Source organism: Stegostoma tigrinum, chromosome 11, assembly GCF_030684315.1.
Source record: "Stegostoma tigrinum isolate sSteTig4 chromosome 11, sSteTig4.hap1, whole genome shotgun sequence".
In the NCBI taxonomy this organism is placed as follows: Eukaryota; Metazoa; Chordata; class Chondrichthyes; order Orectolobiformes; family Stegostomatidae; genus Stegostoma; species Stegostoma tigrinum.
In genome coordinates this window covers 52,467,597-52,491,617 of record NC_081364.1, presented here as the reverse complement: position 1 = coordinate 52,491,617, position 24,021 = coordinate 52,467,597, and the positions used below count along the sequence as shown (strand labels likewise).

At 39.2% G+C, this 24,021-nt stretch overlaps 1 protein-coding gene across 1 annotated transcript; it reads left to right on the top strand.

Annotated features, from left to right (window-relative positions):
• The first annotated feature begins 9,631 nt into the window (after window positions 1–9,631).
• On the top strand, window positions 9,632–20,312 carry rpp14 (ribonuclease P/MRP 14 subunit). Its single transcript, XM_048547251.2, has 5 exons — window positions 9,632–10,008; window positions 10,103–10,193; window positions 16,920–16,996; window positions 19,137–19,215; window positions 20,147–20,312. The coding sequence occupies exons 1-5, from the start codon at window positions 9,647–9,649 to the stop codon at window positions 20,201–20,203; spliced, it is 666 nt and encodes a 221-aa protein (XP_048403208.2). The 5' UTR covers window positions 9,632–9,646; the 3' UTR covers window positions 20,204–20,312.
• The last annotated feature ends 3,709 nt before the right edge of the window (window positions 20,313–24,021 follow it).

Below are 24,021 nucleotides of genomic sequence, written 5' to 3'. Positions count from 1 at the left end.
ATTGCAAATATTCTGTAATAATGACTCCTAGTAAAAGATTCTCCCGTTGGTAGAAACATCTTGAAATCTGTCAATCCATCTCAGAATCTTATACATTTAAATAAGATCACCCCTCAATCTTCTAAGCTATAATGAATAAACGTCTATCTTGTTTAGCCATTCTCAAAAAGTCAATTCTTTAATCCTAAGAATCAGTCTAGTAAATCTCTTTTGAACTGCCACCACTACCAATATATCCTTTCTGAAAAGTGGGGACAAAATCTGTACACTTTTCTCCAGGAATGGCTTCACCATGTACAGTTATAATAAGTCTTCTGTATTTTTAAACTTCATCCTCCTAGTAGTAAAGGCCAGCATTCAATTTATCATCTTCATTACCTATTGCAAGTGCATGCTAACCAGTTGTGTTTTCTGCACAAAAACACCAGATCGCTCTATGCTGCACTTTCTTAGAGTTCCCCTCAACTTAATTAATAGTCTGCCCTTTGATTCTTCCTACCAGTGACACACCTCACACGTTACTACATTAAAATCCATCTGCCAATTTTTTGTCATTCATCTTGTCTATATCCCCTTGGATATTCCTTATGTCTTCACCACAACATGCCCCTCACCTATTTTTAGCATTATTGCGAATTTGGACACATTATACTCTGTGCCCTCCACCAAGTCATGGGAGGATAATAAATTGGATAGTTAGTAACTGAAGCCCTAGGACTGATCCTTGTGGCACTCCACTAGTTCCATCATTCCAACCTGGAAAAAAACCCATTAATTCTGACTTTCTGTCGTCAGTGTGTTAGTTAATCCCGCAATCTGTGCAAATACCCCCAATACTGTGAGTTTCTTTCTTAGGGGCAATAACCTTACTGAATGCCTTCTGAAAAATCATTTACCTGATTCCCCTTATTCAACTCTGCTCATTATATCCTCAAACAACTTTGTTAATTTGTTAAACATGATTTCTCTTTCACAAATCTTGTTGACTCAGTTTGATTGTGTTCAGCTTTTCTAAATGTTCTGCTGTTTCTTCCTTAATAATAAACTCCAGCATTTTCCCTGCAACGGATGTTTGGCTAACTGGCCTGTAATTTCTTGCTTTCAATCTTACTTCACATAGATGTCATTTTAGAGATATACAAATCTGGTGGAGCTTTCTTGGAGTTTACGATGGGACGTTTACAGTGTCCTTCACTGTGAAGATCAACATAAAATATAGGTTTAAATGATATAACATTTCCCTTTACCCTGTATTTAATGCCCCAGTTGCATTCACCAAGAGTCCCACACTTGCTTTTAAGCTATTAACTTTTTGCATAGCTTGCTGTTTGTTTTTTATATTTCTTGCCAATTTACTTTCATAATGAAATTTCTCCCTTTTTAGACTTTTAGTCATCTGCTCCTTATCCTAAAAAAAAATTCCCAACTCACTGGCCATCCATGAATTTCCATTGCTTAGTACATCTACCTTGACTGCTTTTGTTAACCACTAGTAGTTCATCCTTCCCATCAAGTCCTTCTTTTTGATCAGAATAAGTTTTTACTGAGAGTTAGAAATATCTATTTAAATATCTGCCACTACTCATCCTTTGAAATTCCTCTTTGTCTATCTTCCCAGTATGCTTTAGACAACACGTTCTTCATATCTCTGTAATTGCTGTTATTTAAGTTGAGGACACTAGTTTGAGTCCTGAGTTGCTATCCGCAAACTGAATTTGAAATTTGACTATTTTGTGATTGTTAAGTTCCAAAGGATCCTTAACTACAAGATCTCTTATTAATTCTACGTCATTACTAGACCTAAATTAAGGGTAGGTTGTGCAATGTACTGCTCTAAGAAACAATTCCAGATGCACTCTATAAATTTGTCTTCCATGTTACCCTTGACCATTAGATTTGTACAGTCAATATGCAGCTTAAAGTCACCCATGATTCCCTTCTTATTATTCCATATTATTATTATTATTATTCTATTATTCCATTATTTCCAAATTTCCACTCTTTCCTACAGAGATGCAGCTCTATAGGGTCCTACAATTGATGTCCATCTGTGACTTCTTTCCCTTGCTAGTCCTTATTTCCACTCAAACTAATTCCACATCATGATCTAAAGGGACAATGACATTCACAGTCATGCAGCATAGAAATAGAGCCTTCAGTCCAACTCGTCCATGCTGATCAGACATCCCAATTGGACCTAGTCTCATTTGCCAGCTAGACCCTTCCTATTCATATACCCATCCAGATGCCCTTAAAATATTGTAATTATACCAGCCTCCACCACCTCCTCTGGCAGATCTCTCCATACATACACTACCCTCTGTGTGAAAAAGTTACCCCATTAAATATTTCCCCTCCCACCTTAAACCTATGTCCTGGTTTTGGATGACCTAACCTCGGAAAAAGACTTTGGTTATTCACTTGAACTGTGCCCCTCATGATTTTATAAACAGCTTTAAGGTATCTAATTAAAACAGAAAACATTGTAAATATTCAACAGGTCAGTCAGCAACTATGAAGAGAAATATAGAGTTTTATTAACCAGAGTTAACCAGTTCTGATCGATGGAATTGAGAAATGATGCAAAGGCATTGAAGAGGGCATAGAAACGATTTGTGAAATGGTTATGGGAATGATGAATTCACTTACAAGGATGGACTGGAGAAGTGTGGTTATTCTTAGAAAAGAGAAAGTTGATTGGAGATTTGACAGGTCAAAATCATGAAGAATATGAATGGAGTAGATAAGAAGAAACGGTTCCTACGGTGGAAGGTTTGAGAACAAAAGGACGAGATTTAAAATGATTGATTTACAAAGGAACCAGAGGTAAAGTGATGAAAATCTCTTTTTACACAATGTTTAGGATTTAAGGCACATTGCCCGATAACTGTGATGGACACAGATTCAACTGTACCTTTCAAGAAGGAATTTACATAATTATCCAAACAGAAAAGATTTGCAGGGCTATATGGAAAACACATAGTAGTGGGACAAGTGATAATGGGAACTGCAGATGCTGGAGAATCCCAGATAATAAAATGATGAAGGGTCTAGGCCCGAAACGTCAGCTTTTGTGCTCCTGAGATGCTCCTTGGCCTGCTGTGTTCATCCAGCCACACATTTTATTATGTTATAGTACTGGGACAAACCAAGTTGCTCTCACAGAGCGACCACTGTAATGTGGATTTCATCTTTCCTGACATTCCTCTAATTCTGGTGCCATGGTGATCTCATCAAGCACAGATAAGCAGCCAATTTCTCTGAAAAATTCTCACAGCAAATCCAGTAAGCAAAACCCATTGATTATTATACTTCATTTAAAATATAGATTGGAACACAAATGGAATTAAGGTAAAGTGGAGATATGAACCATTGAATTGTATTAACTATTTTAGAAATCTTTGCATTTTATTCATAATCTTACAATTAAATCCACTTCCAGCATTCTGTGAGGATAGATTCAGTTCCGAGAGTGCTACATTTGACTTTCTAAATGCTAGCATCATTCAATTCTGACCGGTAATAGGAAAGATGCTTTCTAGAAAGGTTTTAATAGGTCACTAAGTTCAGAGGTCATAGAAGAGGAGTTCAAAAGTGACTGGAAGTCAGTGAGTATATGAAGGGGGAGAGATTTGTAGAGTTCACATTAGGAATTCTACAGTTAGCCTAATGCAGCTGAACTGTGCAGGTTCTGTCGAGGGAATTCAGTGAGGATTAACCGCAATAGATGGCTTTGTGCTGTTAGAACTCAGGAAGAAGTCCTGGGAATTAATAGGCAGCTAAGTCAGCACCCAGAAGTAGTCCTGGGGATCCGGAAAAGAAGGCTATGTTTTGGGAGAAGCTGTAAGGGTTTTAGAAAGAGCATGCAAGTATTAATACTCAAGGGCAGCTGAGAGTGGATGGTGAAAAGCTCACAAGCTGTATTTGCTTAATGCAACTGAGCAAGCTTGGAGCTCAGAGAAAAACCCAGGAACGAGATTGGTTGGTGAGGTTACATGCAAAAGAAACAGAGATACTCTTATGAATAAGCACTGGAATGCAGTTTGCAGAGTCTGGAGGAGCATCGATCTGGGAAAGGAGGGTGAACAGGAAGTAGTTGATGCGAAAACATTGAATGTATTCAAGAGGCGGTTAGATCTAGCACTTGGGATGAATGGGATTGATGGTTATTGGGAGAAAGCAGGATTAGGTTATTGAGTTGGACGATCAGCCATGATCATGATGAATGGTGGAACAGGTTTAAAGGGCTGAATGGCCTCCTCCTGCTCTATCTTCTATGTTTCAATGTCAATGACTTCATGTTAGGAATTCTGCAGTTAGCTATATGCAGCTGAACTGTGCATTGAGGTCATTCATGATAGAGCATTTTCATGGAATTGCTGACAGCAACTTCTGGGTCTAGACCCTTCTTCAGAAAGGATCTGAAGACAAACCTGGGGGCACACCAGATTAACCCAATTCACATGCTGTACTATTTCCTCCATCTATTTGGGAAGCATGTTGCTCACCTTTACTCAGTATCACCCACACACTTCCATATACCTCCTGTATTTTACAATTTCTTTAAACATACACATAATTATGTCTTTGAAGGATCATCTGATGTGCATTGTTTTGAAAGAGCTATAGTGAGCATCCTAATATATCTGGTATGTTCTGAAAGTTGTTGCCAATGGAGACACAACAATTTTACAGTTTAACTCAGAGAAAAAGGTCAAATTTCACAGTTTAAAACAGCAGAAGAAAAGAAACAGGAATTCACGGTTTAACCCAACAAGTGACTATCAGCAGTTTCATTATTTAAACTTGCAAGAGAACCTGAAGTCATTGACGTAGAAACATAGAAGATAGGAGAGAATGAGGTCATTCAGCCCTTTGAACCTGCTCTGACATTCATTATGCTCATGGCTGATCATCCAACTCAATAGCCTAATCCTGCTTTCTCACCATAATCTTAAATCCCATTCACGTCAAGCGTTAAATCCAGCTGCCTCTTGAATACATTCAATGTTTTGGCATCAACTGCTTCCTAGGGTAATAAATTCCACAGGCTCACTAGTCTTTAGGTGAAGAAATGTCTCTTCATCTCTGTCCTAAATGGTCTACCTCGAAACCTCAGACTGTGACACATGGCTTTGGACATAACTACCATCGAGAACATCCTCCCTGCATCTACTCTAATCTGTCTAATCCTGTTAGAATTTTATAAGTCTCTATGAGATCCCCCCTCATTTGTCTAAACTCTGGCGAAAACAATCCTAATATAGTCAATCTCTCCTCATATGTCAAGACCCGCCATCCCTGGGATCAGCCTGCTAAACCTTCACCATACCCCCTTGAGAGTAAGAGCATCCTTCCTCAGAAGAGGAGACCAAAACTGTACACAATTTGAGAGGTGTGACCTCACCAAGGCCCCGTACAACTGGAACAACACATCCCTGATCCTGTACTCAAAACCTCTCGCAATGAAGGCCAACATGTCATTTGCTTTCTTTATCGCCAGCTGCACCTCCATGCTCTAGGTGCACACACCCCTCTCCCAATTTACAGGCGTTCAGGGAGTAATCTGCCTTCTTGTTTTTGCTTCCAAAGTGAATAACCTCACATTTACCCAAATTATACTGCATCTGCTGCCATTGATTTGCCCACTCACATAACATGTCAAGATAATGCTGAAGGATCTTTGCATCCCTGACACAGTTCACCCTCCTACCCAACTTGGTATCATCTGCAAACGTTGAGATGTAGCATTTTGTTCCCTCTTCCAAATCATTAATATTTTGTGAATAGCTGGGGGTCCCAGCACTGATCCCTGTGGCACCCACTAGTTACTGCCCGCCAATTTGAAAAGGACCCATTAATTTTGTGCGATATTGTATTAGAGGTCTCTTTATCAACCCACTCGCAAGCGTTGTATATTTACTAATACTGCATTTTCACTCATAACACTTTTACAAATTCACCAGCACATTATGTTGACTATACCACATTTCATTCATTCATTCATGAAACCGTGCCTTTGTAGTACATTTCACTATTACGAGATGGACTAAATTAAAACATCCCTTCCAACCCATTTCTGCTTCCTTACACCTTCAATCCTTATCAGCCCTATGCGGCAAGCAGTGTTTAGGCCTGTTTCTACATCAAAGGCTACCCATAAATAAATGTTAATATTGTACAAATCAAAGGTACTGGAAAAGCCCAGCAGGTCTGGCAGCATCTATGAAGGAAAAAAACAGAGTTAACGTTATGAGGAAGAGTCACCAGACCCGAAATGCTAACTCTACTTTTCTCTTAACAGATGCGGTCAGACCTGCTGGGCTTTTCCAGCAACTTTGTTTTGGTTCCTGATTTACAGCAGCCACTGTTCTTCTGGTTTTTATTTAGTGTTAACATTGTAACCTATTCAGAACAATGCCATTCCCACCATTGTGTCTCCATGACTCACCCGAAACTATGAAAAGGTTATAATTTTAATCAGCCCCTCAGCAACCGTCTCTTCGGAGTTGAATAAGTCGCAGAATATCAAACAGGTTTCCTCCACTAGCATGCACCTGTTAAATACATACTAAATAGGGTCACTATCCCCACTTTAAGAAAGTTACTATTGAAGCAACGCTTCTGTGAAACTGCATGAATGAATGAGTAAAGATAATAGTAAATAAAATCTCATGATCCCACTGCAGTAATCAGTCTAATATCCTCTATATCATTAAGAACACATATAATTATTAAATTATTTAGATTATTTCAGTCTACTATTTTTACTAACATTTATTAACTTAAAAGATAAAAGGACTAACACTAATTATGCAAGCGGACCAGACAGACACTGTAATCCCACCAAGAGGAACAGCATTTAGCAAATGCTTAAACCTTCTTCTGCTTCCCCAGGACAGATGTCATGCAAACGTTTGCATGCAATAGATACAATTATGTAACACAATAGTACTAGAATTTTAATATATGTCAGAATTGTGTATAAAGAGACTACTGTAAAAACTGAACTTCGGATGCCATTGCTGCCTTTGAACATTGCTACTGCACATACTGAATAAAGAGGCTATTTTCTTAATACATCGATTTTGGTCATTATTTGAACATGATCCCAAAATGCCTACTCTTTATTTCCTTTCTGCCAAACAGTTTTCTCTCCATCTCAATACACTTCCCCCAATCTCATGTGCTTTAATTTTGCACAATGATGCGTGACTTTGTCACACGCTTTCTGAAAGTCCAAATAAACCATGACTGGCTCTCCCTTGTCAACTCTAATAGTTACATCTTCATAGAATTCCAACAGATTTGTTAAGCATGATTTTCCCTTCATAAATCCATGCTGACTCTGTCTGATCCTGTCACTGCTTTCTAACTGCTCTGCTATAAAGACCTTGATAATGGATTTGAGAATTTTCCACACTATCGATGTTAGGCTTACTGATTTATGGTTCCCTGTCTTCTCTCTACCTCCCTTTTTGAATATTGAAGTGACATTAGCTACCCTCCGATCTGCACTGACTGTGCCAGAGTCTATAGAATCCTGGAAGATGACCACCAATGCATCCACTCTTTCTAGAGTCATTTCTTTAAGTACTCTGGGATGTAGATTATCCCTACGGATTTATCCGCCTTCAATCCCATCAATTTTCCCAGCATCACATGGGGAGGTGATAGTCTAGTGGTATTACTGCTGGACTGTTAATCCAGAGACACAGATAATGCTCTGGAGACTTGGGTTCAAATCCTACTGTGGTAATGATGGAATTTGAATTCAATAAATACCTGGAATTAAGAGTCAAATGATGACCACAAATCCATTGTTGGGGAAAAACCCATCTGGTTCACTAATGTCCTTTAGGGAAGGAAATTGCCATCCTTACCTTGTATGGCATACGTGTGACTCCAGACCCACAGTAATGTGGCTGACACTTAACTGCCCTCCGGGCAATTCAGGATGGGTAATAAATGCTGCCTAGCCAGCAACACCCTCATCCCATGGATGAATAAAAACAATTTCTCTCATATTGATCTCTCTCAATTTTTCCATCTCATGAAACCTTGCATTCTCTAACATTTCTGGTATCTTATTTGTGTCTTCTTTTGCTCAGTCATTTCTTTGTTCCCAATTATACACTCCCCATTTCTGTATGTAGGGGACCTACATTTATCTTCACCAATTTCCTCCTCTTTACGTACCTATAGAAACTCCTCATGTCAGTCTTTTATGTTCCCTGCAAGCTTACTTAATACTGTATTTTCCCTTTCTGAATCAATCCCTCGGTTCTTCTTTGCTGAATTCTAAACTGCTCCCAATCCTCTTGGGCAATCTGTATGCTTCTTCCTTGGATGTGACAATATCCTTAATTTTCCTTGTAAGCCATGGTTTGGCCCTCTTACCCATTTTGCTTTTGTGTCAGACTGGAATAAATGGTTGTTCTAATTCTCCCATGCGCTCTTTGAACATTTGCCATTGCCTATCCACTGTCATCCCTTTAACTAACTCTCCCCAATCTAACAAGGCCTCATGCCTCATATCTTCATAGCTTCCTATATTAAGATTCAGCATGGTAGTCTCCGAACTGTTGTGAAGAAAATCAATATCATAGCATAACAAATAAATGACTGGTTGGTGAATACTTTGCTGATTATCTCTCAAAATGCATGAATTATTAGTCATTGTAAGGTGTTAAATAAATGCATATGCACATAAAAAAGATAACCATGAAAAGCAATGTGTTGTGACTGTGGAATCTCCTGGATGCCAGCATGATCTGGGAGAAGCATATAGGAATTAAGTGCGTGTGCTCCAAGAAATTCAACTTAGCATCCTTGAGCTACAGGTTGACCTGTAGACACTGAAATGCTTCTGGAAGTGGGTAAGTTATTTGAACACATTAGTCCATGAGTCACTCACATCCCTTAGATTAGAGTTATCTGATTTGATCAGTGGTCACAGACAGCAGGGTGTGACAGTAAACAAGACTGGTATTCTAAGTGAGAAGGTAGAAGCGAGAACCACCTTTGCAGCTGCAATTGTAAGAGTTCAAGATTATTGCAATCTTTATAAAGGGAAGTGGGAGCCGCACGGTAGACGAGTAAACTGATCTGTGGAGAGAAAGCAGACTTAACGTTCTGGATCCGATTATCCTTTTTCAGAGCTGATTGTAGCGAGGAAAAAGTCGGTTTTCATATTTGCTACATTCCACACTAACTGTCTATTCCCGTTTCCTCATGAACAGTCATCCCTATCCTCCCGGGGGTGGGGAAGAAAGCGGAGTTCACCTTTCGAGTCCAGTAAAGACACACTTATTCCGCCTTCTCTCTAAACTTGTTTAATTTTTCCAGCAATTTCTTTCTTTTTGTTTCAGATTTCCAACGTTGGCAGTTTTTTTTGTTTAACCTCCGTTCTCTGCATCGCAAAGCATTCAGGTCACTTAGCGAATGCAAATTATTCCGTTATCAACTTTGATTCAGAGGCTGAAAGCTAGCGTGGAGAAATGTGGAGCTGGAAAAAGCACAGCAGGTCACACAACATCCAAACCGCAGGAGCCGAAACCCTTCGTTACGACTCAAAACGAAAACTCCAGTTCCCAGAGAAGGCTCATTTGCACCCGAAACATTCACTCTGTTTCTCTCTCCGCAGATGCTGCCGGGCCCGGTGTATTTCTGTAGCAATTTCTGTGTTTTGCCTCTAATTTCCAGCACCCGCAGGTCTTCACTTCTACGCACGTTGGCAAAGGAAAACACAGGGCGGTCGGCGCACGCACTTCATGGAAAGTCACCGATGAGTGGTGGACAGGAAGTGACGTTCCAAGGACGGCGGTTGCTGGGTAACGGGACCGGAGATGACATTTCGGCGACCGGCGGTTGCCCTGTGACGAACTCTCCCTCATTGCTCGAGCTGGCCGTCAGCATGAATCGTTCGGGGGAGGAGCGGGGCGTCGCGGCCTACGAGCGGCACGTTTCCAGAAACAGTTGCCTTCACCACTACCTGAAGGTTGGCCTGTGAGTGAGAAATATCTCCCGATTTCGCAGCACCGCCGACTTCTTCCTGCTCGACTGTACTCACTCTCCGGCTTCTCTTTTCTTTCTAAAACAGAGAGTTCGGGGAAACGAGGCCTGGGTTCAGGCTGAACGCCGCCCACTTTAAACAGTTGATCGTTTTGGCGCTTAAGGATTTGCACGGAGAGGTATGAGTGCAATAAGAGATAATAGGAACTGCAGGTTCTGGAAAATCTGAGATAACAAGATGTAGAGCTGGATGAACACAGCAGGCCAGGCAGCATCAGAGGAGCAGGAAGGCTGACGTTTCGGGCCTAGACCCTTCCTCAGAAATGGGGGAGGGGAAGGGGATTCTGAAATGGATAGGGGAAGGCGGATTGAAGATGGATAGAGGAGAAGATAGGTGGAGAGGAGACAGACAGGGGATACTCCTCCCACTTCAAGCCCCACCCCCATCTCCTACCTACTAACCTCATCCTGCCCCCTTGACCTGTCCGTCCTCCCTAGACTGACCTATCCCCTCCCTAACTCCCCACCTACACTCACCGCTACTGGCTCCATCTCTGCTTCTTTGACCTGTCTGTTTCCTCTCCACCTATCTTTTCCTCTATCCATCTTTGATCTGCCTCCCATCTCTCCTTATTTATTTCAGAACCCCCTTCCCCTCACCCATTTCTGATGAAGTGTCTTGGCCTGAAATGTTAGCTTTTTTGCTCCTAAGATGCTGCTTGGCCTGCTGTGTTCATCCAGCTCTCCACCTTGTTATCTCATGAGTGCAATAACTCAGGTTTTAGGCTCAGTTGGTCCCACAAGGGAAAACAGATTGATACAACGTGGAGCTAGCGAAGCGTCCTGACCCGAAATGTCAGCTTTCCTGTTCCTCTGATGCTGCCTGGCCTGCTGTGTTTTTCCAGGTCCACATGTGTTATCTCTGACTCCAGCATCAGCAGTTCTTACTGTCTCAGACTGAATGCAATACTCAGTGATATGCTTTGGAAGAAGGAATCATTATGCTATTAAAATTTGAATTTAAATGGTGATTTTGAGCAAAGTGTTAATTAGGTGAAAGTGCTTTATTAAACCCACTTCCTGCAAAGCCAGCACAGGTGGTTTATTTGGTGTGTTGTGTTACGGCAGTGATATGTTTTCAGCAGGCTGACCTGGGTTTGTGAAGTGTTGTGACCTCCATTTGGCAACTTGGTCTCATTTGATTCTTGTGTGCAGTTCTGGCACCAGACACTTCAGGGATGAAGTGAAAGCTTGAGACAAGGAGCACAAACACTTGAGAATTGCTCCAAGTAAAAGGAACTTGTTTTTAGGTTTGCTAGTGCCAGTGTATCAAGATTACTGGACATGATTGTAGTCCCACAAAAAATTGCTGGAGTAAACTACTTAATAAGTACTGATGTGAAATTCCTTCTCTGTGTAGATGATAGTATAACTGTACTGTTACTGCACAAGTACTCTAGGAGCCCGTGCTCGTGCCCTGAGGATGTAGCTTCAAGTCCTTTACCATGGCAGCTGGTGGGATTTCAATTCAGTTAATAGTTCTAGAATTGAGTGCTAATTTCTCAACCATGAAATTAAATTGAAATGTCATATAAACGCAGCTTTAGAGAAGGAAACCAGTCAGCTCTATCTCCTTTGGCCTAAATGTGACTCCAGATGTGGTGGATGACTCAATGAAGTTGTTTCAATTCTTAACTGTCATTCTAAATTCTGAAATGGCCAAGCAAGCTACTAATTTAATGGGCAATAAAGGATGAACAACAAATACTGGCCTAGCCAGCAACATTCACAACCCGTGAAACAACAATAAAAATCCATGTTGAGTAAACTTTCTATTGAAAAGGCTCAAATGGAGCTGAATGGAAATGGATATCAGCTTGAACGGGCTGACTTTTTTGGTAAGCCACCTGCAATCTAGCCAGTGAGAACAATATTATATCCCCTGAACAAAATGTGATGTTAGGTGAGTAGTAATGGCATCAAGTGATAAGAATCAAAGAGGAAAATAAGCAAATTGTGTTAAAGTTACTTTGACAGTTTATTCTCCCTGTTTGTCAAAGATGCTAGTGTGGTTGATGAAGACATCCAGGTGGATAGAGAAAATTAGTGGCAAGAGTGAATTGTGTAAAGTGTATCAGCGATGTGCAATAAGAAGGAACAGCATGGTCACAGATATCATAGCTGATAGTACTATGAAAGGAATCATATCGTAATCCATAGCACGGTGCACAAACCTGAGCTGATCAACCAGACTCTCTGAATTGCTAAGCTTACTGGGAAATGTGGTTCATGCAAAAAATTCCCTTCAGGTTGGCGAACGCAGATTCTAGCAATTAGTCAATGCATGAAATTCCAAACTACCTTCTGTTCTCGTAGTCCTCCTGCTCTTTAAGGTACTACACTTTCTCCTAAACATTTGAATGTCCTACTTGCAGGAGGGTTGACATTCCAAGACTGATGCTTTGAAGAAAATTCTGAAAGCTTTGCACTGTATAAGACCATCTGGGACAGAATTTAACTCAAAATATTTGTTGTATTATGAAAGAGAAAATCACGAGAAATTTAAAGCCTTGATAAAGTAATGTGATGGTGGGGTAGTATTTATCAAACATGGTAGTCAGACTATTCAGATTAATACTTCATGCTTAATTTGAATTAATCACAAAATTATGGATTCTGCGCAGCTAATAGAAGTAACCAAGGTACCCTGTGCCCAAGATGCTAGTGTCTTGTGCTGAAGATCCTGAAGAATAGGATGTGGTAGTTCAGGAGCTAGATAGTGGTGAATGATTGTGATGTATGACCAAATTTTTGCATCAAAAGGCCAATTGCCTTCAGTCAATACCCTGGTAATGACTACTACAGTGTAGTCTAGTTAATGAGGGGATGTGACAATTAGATATGACTTAGAATCCCTACAATGTGGAAACAGGCCCTTTTGCCTGACAAGTCCAAGCATACTCTAAGTATTCCACCCAGAAACATCCCCCTATAACTCATCTGATCTATACATCCCTGAACAGTACAGCCAATTTAGCATGGCCAATCCACCTAGGCTGCACATCTTTGGACTGTGGCAGGAAATCGGAGCACCCGGAGGAAACCCACACAGACACGGGGAGAGAATGTGCAAACTCCACACACAGTTGCCTGAGAGTGGAATCGAATCGGGGGCCCCTGGTGCTTTGAGGCAGCAGTACAACCACTGACCAACCGTGCCATCCAATTTGCCAAGTACCATGGTGGGATTTGTTGGGATAAGGTTAGCTATTTTGTGGATGATTCTCATCTTTTCTGAAAGATGGCACATAGCAGTAAAGTTATGAGAGTGTTTGTGCCTTAATGGAAAGAGCATTTAATCTTACAATGGAAGATAGCGTTTTGTATAAAAGCTACTGGTAAATTGAATTTATGGAAAGAACATCAACTTCTACCTCGTAGGCAAGAATGTGCATTTGGGGAGAATCAACAGCTTTGTCATTTGGTCTGCTAGATGATTACGCTCTTCTTAATTTGTTCAGATGTGCAATAACATCCACAATGAAAATGTGCTGTACGTAGTCACATTGAATGTTATTTGGATTTGATGAGATAATGGGATAGTACCCTTGCAAAATGTATGTTCTACAGAAGTTTATATAAAAATCTTCACAACTCTTGATTTTCAAAGTTGAACTGCATATTTGGATCAAATATAGAAAAGATAAAGAATGCTATGATGTTGTTGCCCTCATCTGTCCAAGGGCATTTGTGTTACACAACAAAGCCCAATTCTTTCTTTACATGTTTTAATATTACAACTATCAGATTAGGGAAGCATGAATTATCTTTTACAAAGAGAACTGTTTGGAGAAGCATGATAAAATGAAGGGTCACTGAACCAGGAACGTTAGCACTTGCTTCTTTCTGCAGATGCTGCCAGACCTGCTGATACTTCGCAGCATAACAAAGTCGGGCTGGATGAACACATGATGCTCCTAAGTTGCTGCTTGGCCTGATGTGTTCATCCAGCCCCAGACTTTGTTATCTTGGATTCTCCAGCATCTGCAGTTCCCATTATCTCTGATATTTCCCAGCAATTTGTTTTATTTTGTGCTCTACATGGTAGAATGACTGGCTTTTTAAAATGCTATTTCTTTAAAATACTTTTTGTCTCATCTTAAATTTTATTCATGTTTCTATTCCTTAACAACATCTCCCACCTGAGTGTATTGGACAAATGATTTGTTTACAACACTATCGAATAAGTGAACATCAGTGTTTTGGGAGTTATTAGATGTAAATTTGTTTTTAATCCCGGAATATATGAATGTAGCTGACCTATGTTTGTTTCAAACTAACAGCTCAGCAGAACCTAGGAGCTTGGCATAGGGGAATCATGCGTCAGAAACTATGCTGAAATACTGTGATGGAGTACTGATCTTTTTATTTGCCGCAGGGATTTGTACTCATACTTTGTGACCTAAAGTTAGAGACACTACCACTACACCACAGGATGTCCATTTGCGTTAAGTTCACACTGCATCAGTGAGTTACATTTAGAAGAACAAATTGATAGCAGCTGTAGCTTAACTTTTACTATAAGACTAACTCAATGACTCCTCAATAGGAAGCGATCGTTGACTGCTGCCTTATTCTTTAAATTACAATTCTTTACAAGCAGTTTAAATTGTTTAACAACTCTTGGATGAGAAGAAAATTGCTTATGAGACTTGGATATATTTTTCATAAAACCCTGATAGTTTATAGCTACTGTGTAATAGTTCACATCTCAAATGTTGCCTCCAGGAACAATTTCCTTTAGCAAAGTTTCTGCTTTCCTGTCAAGATATTAAACAATCAATCATGTTTCAATATGGAACTTCCTGAAAAACTTCACGCTGATTCCTCTAATAAGCTCTAGCTTGTATTGCCTCCTTATGGTTGGCAAGTTCCCACCTCTAACGTAACCTTTGCTACTCTCCTTCCTATATTCCTTTATTCACACTATTTATGTGTCAGCACGCTCCTTTGTGAACCAAAGATCATGGTTTAAGTTCCACCTGGGAAATATTCTTAAAATTAATCTATAGGCTATAGGTATTGCTGGCAAGGCCATGATTTATTGCACATCCCTGTAAATGCCTTAACTGAGTGGTCTACTATGCCATCTCAGGTCATTTAACAGTAAACCACATTGCCATATGCTAGACTTCCTTCCCTGAAGAATGAATAAACAAGATAGATCCAGTGGATAAACATAATTGTACTGTCATCAGTCCTAACTTGCAAAAATGAATGGTAAACTATACAAATCATTTGGTTGTTTCCTAATTGATAGAGGTTCGTGGCTGACTCAGTAATTCTGTCAGTTGAAAACAGAAAGAACAAGCACTGAGTCTTGTGTCATTCCTGCTATTTTTGAGCAAAATAAATCTTTAGAGGGAGGGAAGGATTGCTAATTTTGAGCTAAGACTGTAGCATTCATAAATTTGTCCCCTTTTCTGCTCCCAGGCACTTAGCTAACATTCTTGGCACTGACACCACTTGGCTTTTTCATACAATACCACATGATATTGCACCACTCGTGGTTGGCAGTTGAAATAATTTTGCTGTAATCATCTCTTCCTCCCCCAGCGTAAATCTGGACACTGCTATTGATTTTCAGCCCCAAGTATCCGATTTGGCAAAGCTCTGTTACTGAGAGAAATTCTGTTTCTCTTCAGATCCAACTTTTCTATGTGCAGGGTCAGTGGATTGGCCATAGTAAATTGCCCATAGTATCCAGGGGTGTTTAGATTAGGTGAGTTAGACATGTGAAATGCAGGAGTAGGAGAATGGGTTTGGATGGGTGGTTTAGACTTGTTGGGCCAACTGGCCTGTTTCCATGCTGTAGGGATTCTGATTCTATTCCTCCCAAGTAGTTCAGCAATAATATCTTGATCAGCCACCTGCAGATCCTTAATATTTTCTGAATGTCTGCCAGTAGCTACCTGAACTATGTGCAACAAAAATTATTTTAGTTGCAACAAAACCTGCAGATCAAAGCCATAGCCACATGCCAGTGACTGTGACCATGACCATGGCTTGCTGTTTCGTGCATTTTTGTCTTCACTTTCAAATCTCTGAATGACTTCATCCCGTCCTATCTCATTGGTCATCTTCAGCCTTGTGTCCCTATACGCACACTTCTCTTCCATGTTTTTATTCTAGTGGTTTGGTTTACCGTTTGTTTCTTGTATCTCAGAATCACTGGCTACTTTGTCCTCTGTCTTTCCTCTCAATTTTTCTCCAAATATCATTAGATGCTTTATCAATGATCTTCCCTCTGTCTTAAGGTCAGAAGTGGCATGGTTTGCTAATGAAAATGTTTAGGCAAAGGTGGGCAAGTGACCCTTGCAATGTCTGCGGGCAGTTTAGAGCCTTCAAATTTAAATTGCCTACTTCCTAATAGAAAAGCACCCAGTTTACATTTGATATCATCCTGTATAGCACAGCTATGATTGCACTTCTTTAAAGAAAAAATTCATTCATAGGATGTTGCTGACAGGTTGAGCATTTTTTGTCTAACCCTAGTTGTCCTTTTTAAAAGTGGTGATGCTGCCTTGAACCACAATGGTCCACTTTGTGTAGCTACCTCAACAATGCTGTTTGGGTAAGGAGTTTCGGGGCTTGTGGTGGTGTTCCCATGTGTCTGCTACATTTGTCCTTCTAGATGGTAGTGGGTGTGAGATTGAAAGTGTTGTACCATTCATTCAGATGATTATCTTTTCCAATCTGTGTCACAACCCAAGCACAAACGGTGTAGTTTGTCAAGAGTAAGTAGCCATGCTCGCTTTCCTTCGGAAAATATATTTCAATAAGACTTAAAAAATTCATGCCGGTCACTCTAAAGGTTAATGTTCTGAAAATGTTTTATTTGGCAGTTTGGAGCTGCCTTACCTGTTGATGTATTGAGATTTGAAGAAGAAACATTGACGGCTATACTGAGAGTAAAAAGCAGGTGGGTGTGTATAGTAACGATTTAAAGGTACTTTATTCTGATAAATATTTAAATAAAATCATTGTAGTGTTTTTTTTTAGTTACAAAAACCTCATTGAACTTAAACGAAAATGTTCCAAGTGAAAAGCTGGTTCATGGTGCGTGACTAGGTCAAGTGTTCTATGTTTGCACTGTCTTCTGCCAGAACCAGACTTTTCTCTACAGTCATACTGGAGGGGACATCTTGCCATTCAGTTTTGTTCTATCAACCATCTCCTTAAATGATTCTTGCTTTCCTCACATCTCTCTCTCCTATCTTCTCACCCAGTGTGAGGAACTCGTAGATTTCTGTGTGTAGATAAACACACTCCCATTCATTCACTGAACCTAACATTCCCTTGCCTTATCCATGAATTGGACTGTTTCTGCTATTTCTTTCCTATCATGTTCCCTCATGCCTTCTGAGATAATCTTTTTCATAAGACCCAGATCCTGCTTCCTTCAGTCCATTACTACTAAGTGACCACATTCAATTTCCTTTCCTTGCCAAAAGTGCTAACTGGCATTTTATAAATGATACTATCTCCTTAGATCTTTTCCCTCATTCTTTCAAAATTACCATGCCCTTCAGAAAAAGGCAACTTTGACCTTTCTGTCATTGCAAACTGCAAGTACCTCTCCATCCTCTTTTTGCTCTCAGATGTTTGAACATAGTGGTCCTTCCCAAATCTAAGACCAGCTTTCCTGCACAGCTTATTTTTGATCTCTGTCCAGCTAACCATCCTTGCCAGATAATTGAAACAGTGCTGATAAATGACAAAAATTACACATTTGTACTGTATTGTATTATTCGTGATCATTTTGCCACTGTTAGCAGTTTCATCGATGGCAGCAGCCTCTAATGAAGTTACTCTGTTATCCAGCTCAGTTGTATGACCCCTCTTGGTTCTGTATTTACCTAGTTGATCCTACTCAGGTTATTGAAATAATGCATTTTTGGTCACAATTTGTTCATCATTAACAAGCTGCCCACTTTCCAATAATATGCTCAGTTTCCTGGGGGACCAAATCCACGACTACATTTCCACCATCTCTCTCAACGCATGCACTCGTCAGCTTTGTGCTTGCTGGGTGCCCTGTCTTTTCTCAGCTGTGTTTACTTGTAGCCAAATATTAGGAAGGACTGAAACTATTGTCTTCGGCCTTTAACCCTGTACCGTGAGCCATGTTGTTCGCAATTTTGCCAAGCTGTTCGATGCTGAGCTTTGTTCAATGATCCATCCATCATAAAAACCACTCTTGGGCTGTGAATGTCAATGGCACAGCAAACTTTAATACCCATCCCTAATTGCCCTTGAGAAGGTCAACTTTGGTGTCAATGCCGTTGGGTAAGGAATTTCAATCTGTTGCCTTGAATAGCTGCAGTCTGTGTTGAAATGTTGGCCAGCATTACAGGAATAAACTGCACACGCACGCGCACACACACCAAAATAGTGCCTCTGGTATATCCACCTCATCGTGTGATTCGGGTCACATCCAGATGCCAAACCATGTGAGCCATGTGTTTGCCACCATCGGGTTAGTTATTTAAGTACACTTCTGATTGGTTCCATTCTCTATTCTTTAATGTTCAGGTCATCCAAAACCCTACTGTGTCTGTATCTGCTCCGACAGCTACCTTTCGCATACATCTCCCATGTCCTTAATGACCTTATTAGCTCCAAGTCACTAAACACCTCGGATTTACAATTACCTTTGTGTTTAAATTCTTTTTTGACCGTCTCCTTCTCAGTGACATTCTCTTTACCCATTCTACTTCCAACTTGGTTCCTTTGATGACTCTAGAGTAGTCCACTGTCTTTCTCCAACCCAACCTGTCATCATTTGAGCCCGATCCTCTAGATTCTCTTGTTAACCCTCTCAAACTTTATACCTCTTTAAGGCCTTTGTCAAGACTGACTTCTTTTCATGAAAGAATGTTTCAAGTCATTGCTCAAAATGTCTTTTGAGGCTGCATTTTATATTTGCTTCATAAGTATTTTGAAATCAATTAGTTTAAAGTCACTATGTAATTTTTAAATGTTTTGACTAACAACACTAAAATAAATGTCAATGTCTAACGCTTGCAAGTTTTCTTTTTAAAAAGTATCTCTATTTACAGTGGCCTTGTGAAGCTGTGGAGTGCACTGACCCTCCTGGGATCTTATCAAAATCAGAAGTGTGCTTTCACAGTGATGCAGGTATTGTATTCGTTTATGGAAATATTAATTATTCTTTTATAAAGTTACTCTTTAATCACAAAACATAAAGTAGAAGAAAACTGTTTTCTTCAGTTTTACCTAATGGTTGTATAATAGGTGCATCATTTTATCAAAGAAAACACAATCACAACTTTTACAGCATTGCAAATCATTATGATTTGAAGTAACCATTCTTTAATTTTATTCAAATTTTTATTTATTTTTCCACATAAGTGAAACTGAAATATTGTTTCTGCATTGCGTGGAGTTGGTACTTTACATTTCCACCAGACGATTTCTGTCTCTTCCTCTTTTTCATTTATTGTTCTTTCATTTGACGATATGTTGAATTCTCATAATGTTTCAGTCGAAATTTATTTTGATTCATCCATATTTATTTTCCCTCTTTCATGTGATGCTTATTTGTCTGTATTCCCTTGTCTCCTCTCTCTCCTACTCAGCCTACCTCTACATACAATCTTGTCACACTTATAATAATGATACATAGTCTCCCATTAATCACTTAGACTATTGAACTATAGAATATGAACTTGTTTCATGGTTGAGGAAGGCTGTAACAGTCCAAATTCTAATAGTATCCTGAAATTCACTGAGAATAGGACCAACCATGATGTCTGTGAATTCAGCAGGACAAGGCAGACGGAGCAGTTTTATTGGGAGGTTTATCCAGTTAGAATGAATCTACTGAAGCAGATCTAGAAGAATGATGCAGGGAGTATTGATTTTATATTTCTTTCTCCAGTTCTGTAGCTGTGAAAGAACCCATTAAAATGTAATAATTCCTGATGGGAGAAAGAAAACTAATCTTTGATTGTATTTTAGATCTGAAGATGTTCATAAGCAGATTTTAAATTGGCTTATTGTTTATTTAATTAGTAATTAATTGCATTTTTATCTCTTTATTGTATAGGTTTCGCCATTTCTTCTTGCACTATCAAGTGACAGTAGAGAATTTGTGTTAAACTGAAGTCATTGACAATTAGCAGGTGTTTAAAGTGACCTGCTCTTAGAAATGCCTTTTTGTGCTCAGAGAGTTATTCTTAGTATCTTTCAGAGCCCATTAAAGATGGGTCACTGGCACATAGACAGCATGTTGATGCCACAAAATGCTTTTCTTCGGACTGTGCATCTTCAGGTTGGTGAAAGAGCTGAACTTACCAAAGCTTTTTCCCAGAGTGATGTATTCACCTTTTCCGAGTTAACTGGTGATACAAACCCATTACATCTCAATGAAGAGTTTGCCAAAGACAGCAAGTTTGGAAAGCAAGTTGTACATGGTGTACTGGTTTGTGGATTAATGTCTGCTGTTTTGGGAACCAAAATACCTGGATGTGTTCTTCTGTCCCAGGAACTCCGGTTTCTAGCACCTTTGTACATAGGTGAGCAGGCCTCAGCAATTGCAGATGTTATTAAAATAAGGAGGTCAATCGCTTGGCTTACCGTTTCCTGTATTGTCAAAGAGACTAAGAAGGTTATAATGAAGGGGGAAGTGAAGATCATGTTGCCAGAAAGTAGAGATCAAAACGTATGACTTTATTATTGAAAATGAAAAATAATTTGGAAAAAGCTTTATTTGGACATGCTAGTTTTTGTAAATGGATCTTCTATGGAAATGATTGAAGATTCAAGTAATTTTAAAATGGATATTATTTCAAACAGTATTTGTTGGCTGATATGTTCGTAATAAATACCAACGATTGTAAAAATTGTCTTGTAATTAAGGCAATGCAGAATTTAGTGACCAATAATCTGTTTTTAATAATACTAGTTGAGGAGTCTATACTGACCAGAACACCAGAAGTATTGGCCTGATCATCCTTAAATAATGCTATGGGATTTGTTGTGCTATCTGAGAAGACCTTGGTTTGACATCTTGCAAGATGAAATGTCAAACGGTGGAACAAAGTGGCCAAATTTCCAGAATGATACTTTAAAAAAAAATTCATTAACTCATTAAATGTTTTGTTACTGTTTGGGCCAGCATTTACTGCCCACACCTTGTTGAGCTGGTGGTAGTAAGCTGCCTTCTTGAGCACTGCTATCCATTTGAACCCACAACTGTCTGACTGAGGGGCAATGTATGATGGAATACAGTGATGTTTCATGTGCTCTTGCCCAAGAGAGCACCTTCTACCCTTCTTGTGGCATTTAAAAAATTTTCTATATTGGATATTTTGCCATAATATCACCTAAAAATAAAAAGGCCCACTTTTTTTTTTTCTGTTGTGCTCCCATGCAAACTGAAGGTTTGGGTGAGGTTGGATCCATTCAGAATTTTCTTTTTAGAGATCTTATCTGAAATTCAAACCTACCTCCTAGGCTTATAAACCCAATAAGGAACCCTCTGTACTACTCAATTCCACCAATATATTTAATTCTTACGCTTTTCAGTATGGAAATTACTTAGCAAAATTTGTCATAAATGGATGTTACAGTTTAAGAGGGGTTCTTTTGAAATTTGCTTTTTTTTTTGTAAGGTTTAAAATTTGTGCTCCTTGTCTAGAATGAAACATACCAGCCTCGCTTTTCAGGAGCACATTACTGCTGCTGCTCGAATCTGTACTGAAAACAAAAAATACTGGAAATCACAGCAGGTCAGGCAGCATTTGCGGAGAGAGAGCAAGTCAACATTTCGAGCCTAGATGATTCTTCATCGGAGCTGTGATTGCCAGTATTTTTGTTTTCAGCCTTGCTTGTCAGTTTTGCACTGTTATTTTTTTCAAGTTAAAATGTATGATTTGGTCACTGCAGTAGGTAAACAGTATGGCTCTGAAGATCACTGAAGTTGAAGTATATATGTTATACATCGAGCAAAATGTTGGTTTCGTTTAAATGTACCTCTGCAATTCAAGAATCCAAGTTTTTTTTTTGCATTGTGGTTTTGAGTCAACAGAAGACAACAAAAGATATGTGTCCAGTCAGCCATTGTTGCAGTCTGGAGACCACTGCCTTTTTAATGTATCACTTATTTTCCACTCGTTTTCATGATTTAATTCTTTAAAAATTTATGAAAACATATTTGTACTTGTAAAAACTGAAAGAATCTGAGAATGCTGTAAATCAGGAACAAAAACAGAAGTTTCAGGAAAAGCTCAAGATCTGGTAGGATCTGCGAAGAAGAAAATCAGTGTTAATGTTTTGAGTCCGGTGACCCTTCCTCAGAACTATTTGTACTTGTGTCTGGAATGGATTTTGTAACTAATCAAGGCTAGTAAACAATTAGATTGTGTTCAGCCACCCAATCTATAATTTTAGCTGATTTGGGTCTTAGAATTAAAGTGGAAGTGAAACTTCAAATCTTACAAACCGATTACCTCTAGCACCTAGAATGACTGAGGCAATAAGTATATCGAACTCCAATATCTTTAAGATCCTAAGGTCACAAATCAACCTGAAGTGGAATTGTATCACCTCTCCTTCAATGTTGCTGAATTCAAAATCCAGAAACTCACTGCCCACTACTGCTATAGGGTCATCTTTAGTGCATGGTATGCAGCAATATAAGAAATTTGTTCAATGCTGACAGTACATCAGGAGGGCAACTATGGATGTGCTAAGAATAAAGGATGTACACAATCTGTAAATAATAAAGGGAAAAATTTCTGAAAAAAGATGATATTTCATTGAAGCATGTTATCTTGTACTCAGCTGGAAAATTCACAAAAGTACAGGTTGGTTTTGATGCACCCTATCTCAACCTTGTGCAGTGAACAAATAGCTTGGGCCCTATGTTTGAGATTGTTGGTAAACTGAATCACATAGCATGAATTGTAGAAATCTGAACGCGTTCACCATGCAAGCCATTTTTGCACAGCTAATGGCAGAGTGAAATAGAATAGAAGTTATTAGATTCTTGGTCATGCACCTGCCCTTTTCTAAAATTGCTGTAATATTTATTGCATAAATAACAATGTGAAAAGTGGACTATAAGAAGGCTGTGAGCTGTCACCAAAGTTGCTCAACATAAGTTTTGAATAAATATTCAGACAATTAGATTTACTTTCAGGGTAAAAATTGGAAGTATGAACAAAACAAATTTGCATACTAATGACAAACTTGTGGTACACTGCAGAACCAGAGGAGGCTTTACAAATGTAAAACTCACTGTTTAGGATATGGATTTGAGTATGAGCATCAAAAAGACAAATCATGGTAATTAAAAGGAATATATTAGAACAAAGGAATAAAGATTAAAGTAGATTGTGACCCACTGGAAGACATTTACCTAGTTTGGACAAATTATAACATAAGATGACAGATGTCATGCAGGGGTTAGCAGAAGGTTGGAAGTAGACAGAAGAGATTTCATGAAGATGAATGATGTACTAACAGCAAGAAAACTCAGGCTTATTAATGAGGGAAAAGAAATCTGGAAGATGCCTCATTCTATCCATTTTCCCATATGTATCAATGAAAGGAAATAGTTGCCCTTCAAATGTGGAAGATGAATGCTAAAACTTACACATATACACCCGAATACAAAAGAAAAAGTACTTGAAATTGCAAGATCGAAAGGAACTCCGAAGTGACATCTAGAAAATAAAAAGTGAATTGTGATTAAAGCTGAAAAGCAATTGGGCTCTCCAGTAGAGAGAGGACAGCTGAAAGAGGGGCTGACTTTGACAAAGTTGGATGATGCCTGTCACAGATTGTAGTTTATTTATGACCAGTGAGTATGTGAGGATAATGCAAGACATATAAGTGGCACACCATGATAGCAGATCTGACAGCAATCGGTGGCAGAAACAATTTCATTCACTATTGCAAGCAAATTAAAAGTAAATG

Bases quoted from the DNA above. Each gene is read 5' to 3' on its own strand.
- rpp14 (XM_048547251.2), top strand. From the start codon at position 9,647: ATGCTGCCGGGCCCGGTGTATTTCTGTAGCAATTTCTGTGTTTTGCCT. The intron at 10,194-16,919 runs GTATGAGTGCAA...TTTATTTGGCAG, and splicing joins TTAAGGATTTGCACGGAGAG to TTTGGAGCTGCCTTACCTGT. The intron at 16,997-19,136 runs GTGGGTGTGTAT...CTCTATTTACAG, and splicing joins ATACTGAGAGTAAAAAGCAG to TGGCCTTGTGAAGCTGTGGA.